The sequence below is a fragment of the Pholis gunnellus genome (genome assembly GCF_910591455.1).
Source record: "Pholis gunnellus genome assembly, chromosome: 7".
Classification (NCBI taxonomy): Eukaryota; Metazoa; Chordata; class Actinopteri; order Perciformes; family Pholidae; genus Pholis; species Pholis gunnellus.
This window is the reverse complement of record NC_136533.1, coordinates 21,980,548-21,996,187: the sequence shown is the minus strand read 5'-3', so window position 1 is coordinate 21,996,187 and position 15,640 is coordinate 21,980,548. Positions and strand designations below refer to the sequence as shown.

General features: G+C 40.3%; 2 protein-coding genes across 4 annotated transcripts in view; one reads left to right on the top strand and one right to left on the bottom strand.

Annotated features, from left to right (window-relative positions):
• Positions 1-1,761, top strand: part of nlrc5 (NLR family, CARD domain containing 5) — a 34,302-nt gene extending 32,541 nt beyond the window's left edge. Inside the window, exon 54 of the mRNA XM_079163365.1 lies at positions 18-1,761. Coding sequence (XP_079019491.1) covers positions 18-99 — 82 coding nt within the window. The 3' untranslated portion in view covers positions 100-1,761. The remainder of the gene's footprint in view (positions 1-17) is intronic.
• Positions 1,762-2,693: 932 nt separating this feature from the next.
• LOC306698832 (myosin heavy chain, fast skeletal muscle-like) lies at positions 2,694-13,023 on the bottom strand. 3 transcript variants are annotated; one of them, XM_079163315.1, is made up of 39 exons: positions 12,770-13,023; positions 12,581-12,724; positions 12,336-12,492; positions 12,215-12,242; positions 12,027-12,126; positions 11,842-11,934; positions 11,688-11,751; positions 11,508-11,606; positions 11,316-11,419; positions 11,058-11,196; positions 10,841-10,959; positions 10,358-10,507; positions 10,099-10,269; positions 9,713-10,013; positions 9,511-9,581; positions 9,344-9,431; positions 9,101-9,218; positions 8,892-9,015; positions 8,178-8,294; positions 7,819-8,091; positions 7,492-7,734; positions 7,231-7,407; positions 6,998-7,143; positions 6,814-6,904; positions 6,325-6,714; positions 6,087-6,213; positions 5,879-5,997; positions 5,594-5,790; positions 5,268-5,451; positions 4,991-5,156; positions 4,746-4,870; positions 4,328-4,636; positions 4,034-4,237; positions 3,802-3,927; positions 3,547-3,717; positions 3,354-3,458; positions 3,154-3,249; positions 2,931-3,062; positions 2,694-2,729 (listed from the first exon to the last, which is right to left on the bottom strand). In XM_079163315.1, the coding sequence occupies exons 1-39, from the start codon at positions 13,010-13,012 to the stop codon at positions 2,709-2,711; spliced, it is 5,832 nt and encodes a 1,943-aa protein (XP_079019441.1). In that variant the 5' UTR covers positions 13,013-13,023; the 3' UTR covers positions 2,694-2,708. The 3 variants fall into 3 exon arrangements, with proteins under 3 accessions (XP_079019441.1, XP_079019439.1, XP_079019440.1); XM_079163313.1 differs by having other exon boundaries at positions 7,819-8,074; positions 8,158-8,294; positions 12,806-13,023; XM_079163314.1 differs by having other exon boundaries at positions 12,806-13,023.
• Between the last annotated feature and the right edge of the window lie 2,617 nt (positions 13,024-15,640).

Genomic DNA, 15,640 nt, shown 5'->3' with positions numbered 1-15,640 from the left:
ACCATTGTGCTTTTCAGGCTGTGGAGGAACAACGTCTCCGCCTGTGAGGCCCAGAGTCTCAGCCTGAGGGAGAGGAGACTGAATTTCTCATCCACCTAATATGATCTGGATCGTTGGACGGTGGCGGGTAGAAGTAACATTCCAGTTCATCAGAGTCTGCAGAGGTGAATCAGTGCTACAGCTCCAGCATCAAATGGAGTTCACATGTGTTTCCCTGAAGCATGAACGTCATAAAAGCATGAGGAATGATCTTACAGCAAATGATTAAGAGCTCCATGTGACAATATGTGTTTAAAAACCTTCATTCCGTTGTGTATCTCACGACCGCAGCAGCTGCCTCTAATAGTAGGATTAAAAAACCACTATGTGGTCTACTATGGGAGAGAACCCTAATCCCTTTTTCCTTGAATTGTAAATAATGTTAAGAGGGAACAATGCAATTAAGTGCAGCTGTACTGTTGAATTACTGTACTTTTGCTCTGATTCATGCTCTTAGATGCTTGTTTAAAAAAGGAGATGCACTGATGACTTTTGATGACGAGTAGTTCTCATATTGTAAGTCGCTTTGGGTAAAAGCGTCTGCTAAATGATTGTAATGCAATGTAATTATATTATTTTTGAGACTATTTAAATGTATGACTATGCACGAATTGGCCTCTAGTTTCACGATGGTAAACTGGCGTAATCAGCTGACTGTGGGGCGGTGACAGAATGGTCCACTCTGAGCGTGGTGATCCTGGTGTGTTGAACCGTGACACATCTCTTCTGTGTTATCTGTAGACAGCACGCACAGACGACCTTCCTTATCGTATACTGATGTAAAAAAAAAAAATGCCATAAATTACCATTCAGCAACAGAATGTGTTGCGATATGATATGTTAAATAAAAAAAGATAAAGTGGGATTAGAACAGAACTTATAGTATGAATACATTGCGGGCGACAGAGGAATATAGAAAGTTACTTTGGGAATATTAAAAATGATCTAGAATGATCTTTAAGCAACTAATTTAATCACAGATACAATTATGATTCAATAAACCTAAAGGGATATCATGGTGAAATTAAGTAGAATAAGTGAACTAGTGCTGCTTTTTTGTTTGTTTAATTCATGTAACACTTGCTAAAAGTGTTTCCCAACAGCGCACTGCACACAACATGGCATATAGTTAATGTGTAATCACATGGGAATGGATTTGGTTCTCTTAGATAGCTTATTATTTTGGATCAGCCCCACCTTTTCAGTCTTGTTACTGCCGAGTTTGCACGCACTATCACGGCTCTTTCCGCTGTTCCACACCGCCATGAACCTAGAGGCCATGATGTAAAGGGTTTCCAGTAACTTTCATGTGACACAATAGGTATGCAGACTCTAAGTCACTTTGCACCGTGATGTGTTTACAATAATTAGAGGCCACATCAGTGAAAACACAACAAATCATAAACTCATAGTAAAGGAAGAGTTGAAAAGGGAGGACCCCCCCCTCTGTTATCTGCTCTTATGGTCATTTTAGGTTGTGGTCTCTATCCAAATCTGCGTATTTATTTCTGCTGGTATTATGATGCAAAGTTATTTAGTTAGATGTAATTTAGACTGAGATAACTGTGATTTCTACAGGGACACTGGATTTTAAAGAGCAGAGGCTGAGATTGGTACTGTAGATTATCCTCCTGAAAGTGTTTTTGTTTTTTAAGGTTTGTGATCAGGTTTGACCTCTCACGTATTGCTTTGACATGAATTCATTCTCACTTGCACTGAGATGGTAATTGAGATAAAAAAAATAAAAACTACATTGAGTTTTGGCCTTTATTTACCCTTTACCTAATTAGTTTATTTCCTTATATAATATGTTGTATGAACAAACACAAAACAATTTCCGTATACAGTACACACGTCATTGTGTTTACATAAACTTACTAAAAAAAAAAAGATGTCTCAACATAACCTAGTTTCTGGAGTATATGAGTAGGTTTCTTTCCTACGCCTTGCACAAAGGGTGTTTTATAACTCACTCATATTTCATTCTGGCTAATCTCAACAGGAGCAGCTGAAACCACAGCTGTGCCTGTCGGTGACAAACTTTGGCGGGACTCAGTCACAGGACTCCCATTCTCTCATGTTACTCTGGCACTCTCTTGTGGGTTAGCACTGGTGGTGCAAACGTGGTGCAGTTTCTGCTCCGCTCCTGTATTAACAGTCATCCTTACCTTACCCCCTCTCTCTCTCAATATTATTCACCAATCCTGTTCAAAACTGTTTTTGTTGTTAGAGTAGGTGTAATAACAAAATTCATGCAACAATTGATTCTATTCCTACAACTTATTTCTTAAATGAAGAACACATTTAAATTGTCTCAATATTAAGAGAGCATAACATTACCACAGGCAGCTTTACACTTTACATTTTGTGGCTAGATGCGTTTTGATCAGGGCCGAAAGTGAGGGTGTTTCTGGGATGCCAGAGGTTATTGAACTGTCTCATTCAAAAGTATTGGCCTCCAAAGATGGTTTCTATAGGAAAATGTATATTGAATGAAGCCAACTATTCATCTATGCTCATGCAAAATGTTCATGTTGGGATTACAGTGACTTGGAGGACACAATTAGATCAAAACAACACAGACAATGCAAGTCAAGATCAAAAATTATTTTATTGTGGTGTATTTCACATCATATTTTATGATTATAAAAAAACTCCTCCAAAACGCTTTATTCAGCTACCTCCTTTCCCTGTGAAAACAGAAAACAATTATTACATAAAGTGCATATGCGCCTATACACATCATACTCTGTAATGGTTTTGTCTTTGGTTAATTTTCTGAAGTTCAAGGCTATATCGTAACTTTTTTCAGTCATGACTGTTACGTGATTTACATTGAAATAGTTGGAATTTCATTCGATTTAATTTTCATCAAGCTGAATGTTAGTTACCTTGCCAGAGTCACGGCCTTTTGCTCTCAGCTTGTTGACCTGGGACTCTGCAATGTCAGCACGCTCCTCAGCCTCCTCCAGCTCATGCTGGACCTTCCTGCACTTGGACAGATGAACGTTGGCTTGCTCTTCCTAAAAAAACACAGAGAATGACATAAAGGTCAAACAAATCTGTCATAATATCAAGTTTGCATTGTTTAAAAAATAAATGTTTTGTCCTTACCGCTTCCTCAGACTGCCTCTTGTAGGCCTTCACCTTCAGTTGCAACTTGTCAACCAGATCCTGCAGCCTGGAGACATTTTTCTTGTCCTCTTCAGTCTGTAATAGACAATGTAGATGTGCAAGTTCAAATGTTTTTAATGGTAAGTACAGTATATTGGATAATTTTGTCCTGTACATTTTAACTGTCAAAGTGACTGTACCTGATAGGTGAGCTCCTTCACTCTCCTCTCATATTTGCGGACACCCTTAACAGCATCTACTCCACGTCTCTGCTCAGCCTCAACCTCTGTCTCCAGCTCACGCACCTTCAAAAAACAATAATAAAATAAGTACGTTTCCATATTGTTTCAATGTCTTGCTTCAGCTTTGTAAACCTTAACATGACTTTCTTACCCTAGACTCAAGTTTCTGGAGCTGCTTCTTGCCACCCTTCATGGCCAGGTTCTCAGCCTCATCCAGGCGGTGCTGCAGGTCCTTGACAGTGACCTCCAGGTTCTTCTTCATCCTCTCCAGGTGAGCACTAGTGTCCTGCTCCTTCTTCAGCTCTTCAGCCATCATAGCAGCCTAGAGGAGACAGCATAACATGTTATTAAGCAATATCTTTAAAAAACACATTGGATTAAAAGTAAGAACAAAATGTAAACCTACATCAGTGATGGCCTTCTTGGCCTTCTCCTCTGCATTCCTTGCTTCCTGAACAGTGTCATCCACTTCACCCTGGACCTGGACCAGGTCAGTCTCAAGCTTCTTCTTGGTGTTCAGAAGGCTTGTGTTCTAAAAGATAAAATGATTTTCTCAGTTAAATCATCACATGCCTGATTTTTACATTATATCAAATCTCATCATTGAATTATTGAAGAAATTAAAGGAGTTTGTTCACCTGAGAGTGAAGAAGTCCAACACGCTCACTGGCGTCCACCAGCTCCTGCTCTGCCATTTTGCGGCTTCTCTCTGTCTGCTCCAGAGCAGCTCTAAGTTCCTCAATTTCAGCTACCATGAGACCGTTCCTGCGATCAACCATGGCAGCTTGTTCCTTGAAGTCTTCCTGGGCTCTAACAGCATCGTCAAGGTGGAGTTGTGCATCCTAGTGAAAAAATATCATGAAAATATAATGAATGCTGAAATATCCCTGTACTGACCGTAGACTGCTGAAGAACTCTGTGTCTTACAATACCTTAAGCTGTGCCTGCACATTCCTCAGCTGCTTCTGGGACTCAGCAGCCTGGCGATTGGCGTGGCTCAGCTGGACCTCCATCTCATTCAGGTCTCCCTCCATCTTCTTCTTGATCCTCAGGGCATCGTTCCTGCTCCTGACCTCAGAGTCCAGAGTGCTCTGCATGGAGTCAATCACTCTCTGGCTGTTCCTCTTGATCTGCTCCATCTCCTCATCTTTCTCTGCCAGCTTCCTGTCCACCTCACCCTTGATCTGGTTGAGCTCCAACTGGACACGCAGGATCTTAGACTCTTCGTGTTCCAGAGTTCCCTGACGATATCAAAGAATGAAATATTCATCTCTGCCTTCAATCCATTTATGCTGTTTTTTCTACATTTGCAATTTTTTTCAGAAGATCTCTCCAGAAACAAATATGTACCTCAGCCTCTTCAAGAGCTGTCTGGATCTCAGTCTTCTCAGTCTCCACCTGCTTCTTGGACTTCTCCAGCTCATGGATGCTCTTGCCAGTCTCACCAATCTGTTCAGTCAGATCTGAGATCTCCTCTGCAGATAGATACATTTGTTTAATATTGTTAAGCTTTGAAGTGTACAATCTAAATACTGTAGTCTAACACATACACATGTGTTGAATACAATGTCACTTTTACATTATATAGAACTCACGTTGCAGGTTCTTGTTTTCACGCTTCATGGTTTCCAGGTGATCCAGAGCTTCCTCATAAGAGTTCTTCATCTTGAACAGCTCAGTGCTGAGAGAACGAGCCTCCTTCTGTGCTCCCTCAAGCTCTGCCTGACCCTCCTCATACTTCTGTTTCCACTCTGCCAACACCTGAATAGCACAATTACTACAGTTCAGTTGGTTATGTAGCACTACAAAAACGAATATATAAATCTATGTCATTGTTTGTATAGCTTGGCCACACAAAGTAAACAATGCTACCTTGTCAAAGTTCCTCTGCTTCTTGTCAAGGTTGGCAGCAAGACCGTTGGCCCTCTCCACATCAATCATGAGGTCCTCCACCTCACTCTGGAGCCTCTGTTTGGTTTTCTCAAGAGAAGCACACTTGGAATTCACTGCCTCAATCTGCTCCTCAGCCTCCTGAAGGCGCTGGGCCAGCTTTTTCCTGTTTGAAAAATAATTTGTCGCTCAGTGAAAAACAAATCGTAACAAAAAGCTTTTTCAAGATATTTTTGAATGTATGAAATACAAACAAATACATCATCTGAGCCATGAATTGGCTATCTAATTGTTTGAATGTTACTCACTTGGATTCCTCAAGCTCCTCAGTGCGCTGAATAGCATCAGTCTCATACTTAGATCTCCACTGAGCCACCTCACTGTTGGCCTTGGACATTCCACGCTGCAGCTCAGCCTTGGCCTCCTGCTCCTCCTCAAACTGCTCCCTCAGCAGATCACAGTCATGGCGAGCTGATTGCAGTCCATGGGCAAGAGCATTCTTGGCCTGTTAATAAAAATGATTCATGAATTTACAACATTTCTAAATTCCAACTCGGATAAATCCAATGTACACTTACTTAATGGTTTCTTACCTTAACCTCCTCTTCAGTCTGTCTCTTCAGCTCCTCAATCTGCTGTGTGAAGGCCTGTTTACCTCTGGTCAGCTGGGAGACAAGGGCTTCTTTCTCTTCAATTTGACGGCTGAACTCACCTTTTGTGAAAGATGTCATAATACATTAGTTCATCTTACATTTCTCAATAACATGCACAACAGATCATTCAATGATAACAGGTAGATACCATTTTCTGTCAGGAGACGGGCTTTCTGTGCACTTGTGTCATTGATCTGACGAACATTTTCATCATTCTTGGTTTTCAGTTCGCTAAGTTGGTCCTCAAGAGTACGGGACAGCTTTTCAAGATTTCCCTAATGAGTGAAAGAGAGATGAGATCATTGATCAGATTTCATTCATAATATTAAATGGATTATTATCGACATTAATTTGGGTAGTAAAATAGCATGTAATGCATTGTGTACCTTTGCTTTAGCCACGGCCTCCATGTTGCTGGAGAGGTCATCGATCTCCATCTTGTATTCACTCTTTTCCTTCTCAAGCTTCTGCTTAACACGCTGGAGGTTGTCAATCTGCTCTCCCAGCTCAGCAACGCTGTCAGCCTGCTTCTTGCGAAGAGCAGCAGCAGTGGCTTCATGCTGCAGAGTGGACTCCTCAAGGTCTCGACGGAGCTTCTGGAACTCAGCCTCACGCTTCTTGTTCATCTCAATCTGAGCAGAGGTGGCACCACCAGCCTCCTCCAGCCTCTCACTGATCTCCTCAAGTTCCCTGGAGAGGTCAGCTCTCTGCTTCTCCACCTTGGCACGAGCAGCACGCTCAGCCTCAATCTCTTCCTCCAGTTCCTCAATGCGGGCCTGTTGAATGTAGGTGTAATTTCTTTCAGTAAACTTTCACTTTTGATACAAACATTAGGAAATGGGTGCAGTAATGTTTTCTGGAACAAAATGTGTCACCTGAAGCTCCTTGATCTTCTTCTGAAGCTGAGCACCCATTGACTGCTCATCTTCAATCTTGCTAAGGAGCTGACTGACTTCAAAGTCCTTCCTGTGAGAATTATAGATAAAATACATATAGTTCATGCAGTTGACATTCTTTTTCAAAGAATGGTTTTTGTACAAATTCAAAAAGGTACATTACTTTTTTATTTTCTCATCAGACTGCTGCTTGTCATTCTCAAGATCCATAACTGATTCCTGGGACAGTTTCAGATCACCCTCGAGCTTCCTCTTGGCTCTCTCAAGGTCCATACGCAGCTTCTTCTCTTGCTCCAGAGAACCCTCAAGCTGAACAAATAATATTTGTTCACATTTTTAATCATCATTTTTAAGAACAGTCTTGCTTCTTCAATCAGAGTTTATTTGTAAACTTACATCATCCACTTGCTGCTCAAGCTTGGTCTTGGCCTTGGTCAGAGTGTTGACTTTGTCTTCCTCAGCCTGCAGGTCATCAAGAGTCTGCTGATGAGCCTCCTGAAGGGCTTTCTTTTCCTTGGTCAACTTAGCAAGGCTCTCATCCTGAGAGGCCATCTCCTCGGTCAGGTTCTTGACCTAAGTGTGCAAGAAAGATCTCGTCAATAAGCGCTAATCATTATCATCTTACTTGATATGATGGTCAGATTATTATTTACAAACCTTGTTCTCAGTGGCATGTTTCTCCTTCTCCACTTTGGCCAAGGTAAGCTCCAGATCATCAATATCCTTCTTGAGCTCAGAGCATTCATCCTCCAGCTTTCTCTTTTTGGCAGTGAGCTCAGCATTGATTTCCTCTTCATCCTCCAGTCTCTCAGTTGTCTCTTTGAGTTTGGCCTCCATCTGAATCTTGTTCTTGATAAGACCCTCACATCTCTCCTCAGCATCTGAGAGATTCTCTCCTTCCTAATCCATTTAATGCAAATAGACGTCAGCACACCAACAATGAACAACATGAAAAAGCACAACTGTCTGTTGATGTGTACTCACATTTGCTATTTGCAGCTGCAGATCATTTTTCTCCTGCAGAAGGGAAACCATCTTCTCCTCCAGCTCCTTCTTCTTGGACAGGGCAGCAGCCAAGTCAGTTTTCATTTTTTCATAGTTCTCCTTCATGCTTGCCAGCTCCTTCTCAGTTTCAGCAGTCTTCAGCAGAGGCTTGATCTTGTAGTACACCTTCATCCATGGCCAGTGTTTCACATTCATAAATGAGCGGATATTGTACTGGATGGAATAGACGGCTTCCCTGCAGACAAGAAGTAGCTGTTATGGACAATGTTGTTTGTGATTTTTCATACCATCATTCAGAATGAGTTATTTTCAACATGCCTCGTTGCAGTCATCTTCACAAACTCCTTTCTCATGAGGTAACCACGGAACATAGCTTGAGTCATGGTGACCAGTGATGCCAGTTTTTCATCTCTCATCTCCTCAAGGGTACCCAGCAGACCGGCCTTGAAGAACACCTAAACAAACAAAAATAAATTACAGGTAGGATGAACTGAGGAAGTGAATACTTCACATCATCTAAAACTCAGCATGGTCTCTCTGCAACGACCACTTCTGTAATGGTTGATTGAATAAATACAACAATTACTTATTTTCTAGACCTAACCTGTGTCAGAAGCATTTTTCACTCACACGTTCATATGCTGTCATTTTTATCTCTGAAGCTGTCCCAGAATCGCAGCTAAAAAATGTGTCAGCTGCTGTCAGCTGTTAACACAGAACGCCTTTAGTCTCTAGCCCTTTTTGTATATGATCGTTGCTGTAATGTTTGATTGAAGAGTCCAAACTGAAGCAAATTTCTGATCACTTGTGGCCACTACCGGCAGGTTAACAGTAGTGAGGAGTAACCACTGGAACCATGAAATGTCCTTGAGCATACAGTCATAAATTAGCATTAAAAAAACCATCAGGGTGATGGGTCCAGCAGAATGCGAGATTAGCCATAGACAGAAAGTCAAAAAGATGCAAACAACAATCATACTACATACCGGACTAAACAACTTAACCTCATTGGTAATTATTCTTCGGTTAAATAAGGAAAGGAAAGTGCTTACCTTGGTGTGTCCAAATTTGTACTCATCATGTGGGACATCAATTGACCCAAGCAGCTTCTCTGAAGCCTTCTTGTTGTCAATGAACTGGCCCTCAGGGATGACACTGGCATTCAGCACCTTGTACCTTTCATGAGAGAGTTAATGGTCATTTTGTGACCTTTTTATTTCAATAGTCCACATTAACATTCTATGAAAATATCCATTGATACCTCTGCTTGAAGTCAGCATAGGGAATTCTGCTGGGGAAACCTTTCCTGCAGATTCTGATACCCTCCAGCACACCGTTACACCTGAGCTGGTGGATGACCAGGAAGTTCTCCATCAGACCTGGAAAAAATATATTTTTGAATTACGTCTTTGAATAAATAGTTAGACTCTAGAATTATGTAAACCACACCAACAAAAGCAAACCACTCCTCTGAGACTTTATTGAGATTATATGCTATATGTACCTGGAACCTTTGTCTCATTGGGAATCAGGCAGCGCACAAAGTGAGGATGGGTGCTCCTCAAGTTAGTCATCAGCTTGCCCAAGTTCTCCTGTAGATCCAGATGTAACAATTGTGAGTTTGAGAATAAACTAAGATATAAAAGATATGTTTGCAATGTCAAACCTTACCCTAAACTGTGAAGACACAGTCTGCATAGAACCACCCTTCTTCTTGCCTCCCTTCTTGCTGCCACCAACCTCTGTTGATAATTTTAAGTAGACATGTTTTTTTAGAACAGCATAAAATGTACTTGAACACATGTTACAGTTCAAAATATACAGTATCTGTAACATTAAAATGTGTTTTAGTTTACTGTAGCTACTATCATACCCTCAACGACAGGTGGATACAGAACAGGCAGCAGTTTCACATTGGATTTCTGGTAAAGCTGAATGACGGAATCGTTCAGTGGATCCTTGTTCTTGTCCAGCCAGCCAGTGATATTGTAGTCCACGGTACCAGCATAGTGCACCAGGGCGAAGTGGGCCTCAGCCTTGCCTTTGGCGGGCTTTGGCTTCTCAAATGCTTTGTTTTTGCCAAGATGCTGGTCATACAGCTTGTTCTTGAAGGATGTGTCTGATGCCTTGGGGAACATGCACTCCTCTTCAAGGATGGAGAAGATGCCCATGGGCTTGAAAAAAGTGGGAAGAATTTTGTCATTAAGTTATACATTAAGTCAAATTAAGGAAAATGATATCACAAAATGAATTCATTACCCTTTCAATCAGCTCGATGCAGGCAGCCAAGTCCATGCCAAAGTCAATGAACTCCCAGATAATACCCTCCTTCTTGTACTCCTCTTGCTCCAGGACAAACATGGTGTGGTTGAAGAACTGTTGCAGTTTCTCATTGGTGAAGTTGATGCACAGCTGCTCCAATGTGTTGAACTGCAATGAAACATAACCTCTTTCTGTTAATAAGAATGATTATGTCATTAAAAGTATTGGCTGCTGAATTTTGGGAATTTAAGCTTACGTCAAAGATTTCAAACCCAGCGATATCCAGGACACCAATGTAGTACTGCCTTGCTTGTTTAGTGTCCAACATCTGGTTGATACGGATGACCATCCACAAGAACATCTTCTCATAGATAGACTTGGCCAGGGCAGGCACTGAGTTGCTCACCTGAATAAAAATAATGATGTGATTTGATAAGTCACCCGTCTTGTAAAATAATAGATTATTGGTGTTTTTATGACAACAAAAATCCTAAATGCATCTAAGATTCAATTCAATTCATTTTTTATAGTCAAATTTGGCTCCCCCCTTCCCCCCGAAAAAGAAACCAGATGGTGCTTCACTTATTCTATATTCAGCATTCAATAGATACAACTTTTGAAAGTGGTAACATTGAACACATACATGGCTTTCACTGTATCTAGTGAACCATAGAATACATCATTTTAGTAAAACTAATTTCAAATAGTAGGATATTGAATATTGATAATTCATGTTTACCTGAGGTACAGTCTGTCCCTTGGTGACATACTCATTTCCGACCTTCACTCTGGGATAGCACAGAGCTTTCAGCATGTCAGCGGAGTTCAGACCCAGCAAGTAAGCAACCTTGTCAGCCTCTGAAAATAGTTCAGTGATTTCCATCATGATAGGAACAGAAACCAGTGTGAATAACAACTGTATATTATCTTAATACAGTTTTTCCCAAGCTACTCACCCTCTGTGCCATCAGGCTCAGCCTGCTCCTCACGCTGTTTTTGCTTGAACTTCATGCTACCATGGTGGAGCACAGCACCAGTCATCTTGTAGATGCTCATCTTCTCTTCATTTGTGAAGCCCAGGATATCAATAGCATTCTGAATTCAAAAGATATGTCCAGACAAAACATAATCACTTTAGAAAATGCACTTAAAAGAGCATTTTTGCATGTATTGCACTAAATATATTTCAATAGTTTGAAGTGAAAATCACTCACATCAGTGGCTTCCAGCTCAACTTTGTCATCAATGCTGGCTACAGCGATCTGACCCATACTGCACATGGGGAAGTCGTAGGGGTTGGTTGTGATGAGTGCCAAATCTGGTGATCAAAAAAGGTTGAAAATGTCAATACTTTAGTTTCATATGAAAACAGTAGGGGAAATGTTGCAACATCTCAATCTGTTTACCAAGCAGCTCAGGTATGTGGCCGGTCATCATCTGGAAGAAGATGTGGTAGCCTCTTTCAGCAGGAAGCTGGTATGTCACTCTAGACTTCTCCAGCAGATCTACGAATATTGTTTATAAGTCACAGCTAGGCCAATTTTCAATTTGAGTCAATTGTATGTACAAGGAGTATTATTACTTACATGTCTCAATATCAGCACTAGCCAGTTTGCCAGATGTGTGGAAATGGATTCTGATGAATTTACCCTGTTTGGAACAAAGAGATGTTTAATATCCCTCTACATGGACAATCAGTAACAAGGCCTCTCACATGTGTAGAAATTGTTTCATACTTACAAAACGAGAGGAGTTGTCATTCCTCACAGTTTTGGCGTTACCGTAGGCTTCCAGCAGGGGATTGGCTGCAATAATCTGATCCTCCAGTGACCCCTATAATCCAGTATTAGAAGCGATATCAGAAAATGACTTTGGAAAATGTTCCATTGGTAAAGAACCCTGAATTGTAATCATCAGGGACATACCTTTGATGTGTCCCTCTTCTTGTCTCCACCAACTGAGATTGTTGCAAAGTACTGGATGACACGCTTGGTGTTCACAGTCTTTCCAGCACCAGATTCTCCACTAGGCATAGACACAGACTTATAAGAATTTGATCAAGATATTTGACTACCTTCAACAGAGTCAACAATTGTAAATAAACCAGACTTACGTGATCAAGACAGACTGGTTCTCCCTATCTGTTAAAGAAGAAACAAAAGAATGAACTATGTTTCCCTGCAACAGAAACCTCATACAGTGATATCCTCTACATTGTTGTGATAATAACTTACCAGTAAGCATGAACTGATAAGCGTTGTCAGAGACAGAGAAGATGTGGGGTGGAGCCTCCATACGCTTCTTGCCTCTATAGGCAGATACACATTCGGAATCGTACACTGGGAGCCACTTGTAGGGGTTCACAGTGGCACAGAACAATCCAGAGTAGGTCTGAAAGTTATCATAAGAGATTCAACAGTTAACATTATGTTTCAGTCATTTTCAATAGCTCTCGTCCTCCTTTGATAGATTGTCTTACGTAGATCATCCATGCTGCATAACGCTCTTTGAGGTTATACAGCACAGAGGCTTCATTGAGATGGGTCATCATGGCCATGTCCTCAATCTTGTCGTACTTGGGAGGATTCATTGGAGAGACGTCAGCTTCTTTAACTGTCTTTTCCTGAAACATGACATTGACATTTGTCACAATGAGAACTGATCATACTGAATTCCCAGTTGGCTCTGACTTTGTGATACCAACCTCCTCAGTGGTCAGGACTTTGACGGTGACTTTGTCACCATCTTTCTTGAGGATTGTTGCCTTCAAGTACAGCTCCTTGACATCTGTCACGTAGCAGGCACTCTTGGCATCAAATGGTGTGCTTTGAGCCTCAATTCTCTCCCTCTCTGGCTTACGTAGGTAAATGGCAGCAATGCCATACGTGGCCATCTCGGCGTCTGTACTCATGGTGGCGGCTTATGTCTGTTAGATAATTACAAAGGAACTGCAAGTTTACTTCTCCGAGGTAATAATATATATGAGTAATCATATTAATCTTTGTTAAAACACATGTCTTCAAGTCATTTGACTGAACAAAACAGGATTACCAAGTTCAATTAAATGGTCAGCATATTTCTTTCAAATTGATTTCACCTTTGCGAATTAGAAATAGTTTTACATACTGAGTTGACAGTGATTAGATTAACACTAACCTGCTTTTTTGACTAAATTGGATGACTTTGCAACTGAATGAAATGTTTCACATATACATACAAATTAGTATAATGAAAGATTTTCATACCTGACCCACTCTTTATGAAAATGCTGATATATATTCCACAGTCCTGTTGGGAACATATATATTTTCAGTTATTAATGCAGGTTTGTAAAGATTTGTTAAACAAAAAGCATTTCAAATATTGAATACACTCTCTAAAACATGTAGAAGATATGCTTACCACAAGCTGAAGTCTTCAAGTGTCTTCTACCACCACACTGCTCTGTGTTGGTCGACCCCTTATATTGAACTTGGCTTGCTTACACAGCATTTGTTAAATTTGGACACATGCCATATGTGGTCTGTGCTCCAGCCATCTATTCAAGCAGGTGCTGCTCGGACAGACGTCTGGTGTTTTGTATTTCAGCCAGTGAGGCCAGTAATACATATTTCAATCAATACGAGAAATGAGAGGGGTATATATGGAGCAGTTATTTTTAGATTACATTTACATTTACATTTACTTTTCAGTCCAAATTTCAGTTGTCTGTCTGATGCCCAGATGATTGAAGAGAAATGCTTAAATTTTATTCCATACGGATATCCATAAAAGTCGCGTAGCATCTCACATTTCACTTTTGCTTTAAGTGTGTAACTTTAACCCTGAGGATCTTTATAGGCGTCGAACATAAATTCTTTAACTTCAAAGTGTTACTTTTTTGGATGCAACATAGCCCAAGTACACGTTCAACATTATTATTCATCCCTTTTGAAGTAACCCCATTAAAGTGTGATTCTTATACTTAAAATGCCACTCCACTCATTTTCTATTCTCGAAGTGCAGCACAAGGGGCACTACTCAGCCAGAGAAACAGCTGTATCATGTGGTCTGTGGCTCTGGAGGGTTTTCAAAGTTAGAAAGATTTTACAGAAAGCTTGTTACAACCATGAACATAAAGATTTGAAAAAAGTAGGGATCTTGCAAGGCAGAAAGGGAAAATGAAGTAGACAGTTGAGTTGCATTATGTGAAATAGGTTCCAGTATTTTGGGGATAAAAGTCTCGATATCTTTGCCTCTTATGCCTCAATCTTGACCATTCTATTTTTAGACACCTCTCGCTAGTGCCCCCCTGAGGATTCACAAATGCACCTCAACAAATTGTAGTAGAATTCCCAAAGTAATCCGAGATATTTTATATCTGAATCAACACTGTACTACCCTCATTTTCCTTGTGTCCATTTTGAATAATCTGTGTTTGATTAGCTTTTACTGGAAATGTTATGTTATCAGTCTTCATCAGGGTATAAAGCGAAATGAGGTCAGGTGACTTCTCACATGGCATGTTAATGATATGGCAGGGAAAATAGAATAAATGCATACATATACTGTAACTAACTCACACATTTTGGAAAAAAAATAAATATATTTAAACACAAATGTACAGATTAAGGTCAATGACGTGAAAATAAAAGTGAAAAATTATAAAATATGTGCTAAAAATATACTGTAATGCTCACACAGATAAAAATAAAAGAAGAGTAATATAATGACAAATAAATACATTAAGGACAATGACATACTATAGTGTAAATAGATAGTAAACTCATAGGGTCCTAAAAACGAATAAAGTAGAACAGTCAAACATGAACAATAATGCAACAATGGGCTAATAATAATCCAATAATATAATATGTAAAAATATCACACTAAGAGGCGTAATTCTGATTTGCAAGTATTTGCATTTGTTTGTGTGCATTTTTGGTGTTACTACTGTTACTTAAGTACAATATATTACTCCTTCTTCCACCACTGGTAATGTAACTGCAATGTGTTGAAATGTAATGAACAACTTTAGATGATAATACCTGTATTCGCCACAAGAGGCCGTCAGGGGAACAATAGACCAATAGATTCCCAGAGAGGACTTTAAAATACAATTTGGAATCATAAAAACGAAAGGCCACTGTAATATATGCTGGTAATTAAAACAACACTCGTCAGTTTCAAGTCAACAGGTAATATAAAAAACTATATCTGGTTCTGGTTGTACTTGAACAACAACGTTAAACACTTAAGACGGAAGCGCTTTGAATCTACTTGACAGCGACGCTTTTGTTTTGTAAGGGGATCTCGTGGTACTTCCGGTTGTACGCTAGTATGGTTAGCTTGATGCAGGTCGGTCCATCAGTGGCGCTGGGCAGAGAGAAACAGAGTCCAGGTGATTACGAGGATGATTTACGTTCACACACTGTTGCGCCTACCAGGATACACGGGATAAAAATGGCAACAGCAACTTCAGTTTTCACCCTTTGCTAGAAAAAAAAGGGGGATTTTATTTCTCCTCTCTGAGCAGAGTAATTTAAGAAATTGCAAACTG

Bases quoted from the DNA above. Each gene is read 5' to 3' on its own strand.
- LOC306698832 (XM_079163315.1), bottom strand. From the start codon at position 13,012: ATGAGTACAGACGCCGAGATGGCCACGTATGGCATTGCTGCCATTTAC. The intron at 12,725-12,769 runs GTATGATCAGTT...GTCATGTTTCAG, and splicing joins CAGAGCCAACTGGGAATTCA to GAAAAGACAGTTAAAGAAGC. The intron at 5,998-6,086 runs GTATCTACCTGT...CTTTCACAAAAG, and splicing joins CCGTCTCCTGACAGAAAATG to GTGAGTTCAGCCGTCAAATT.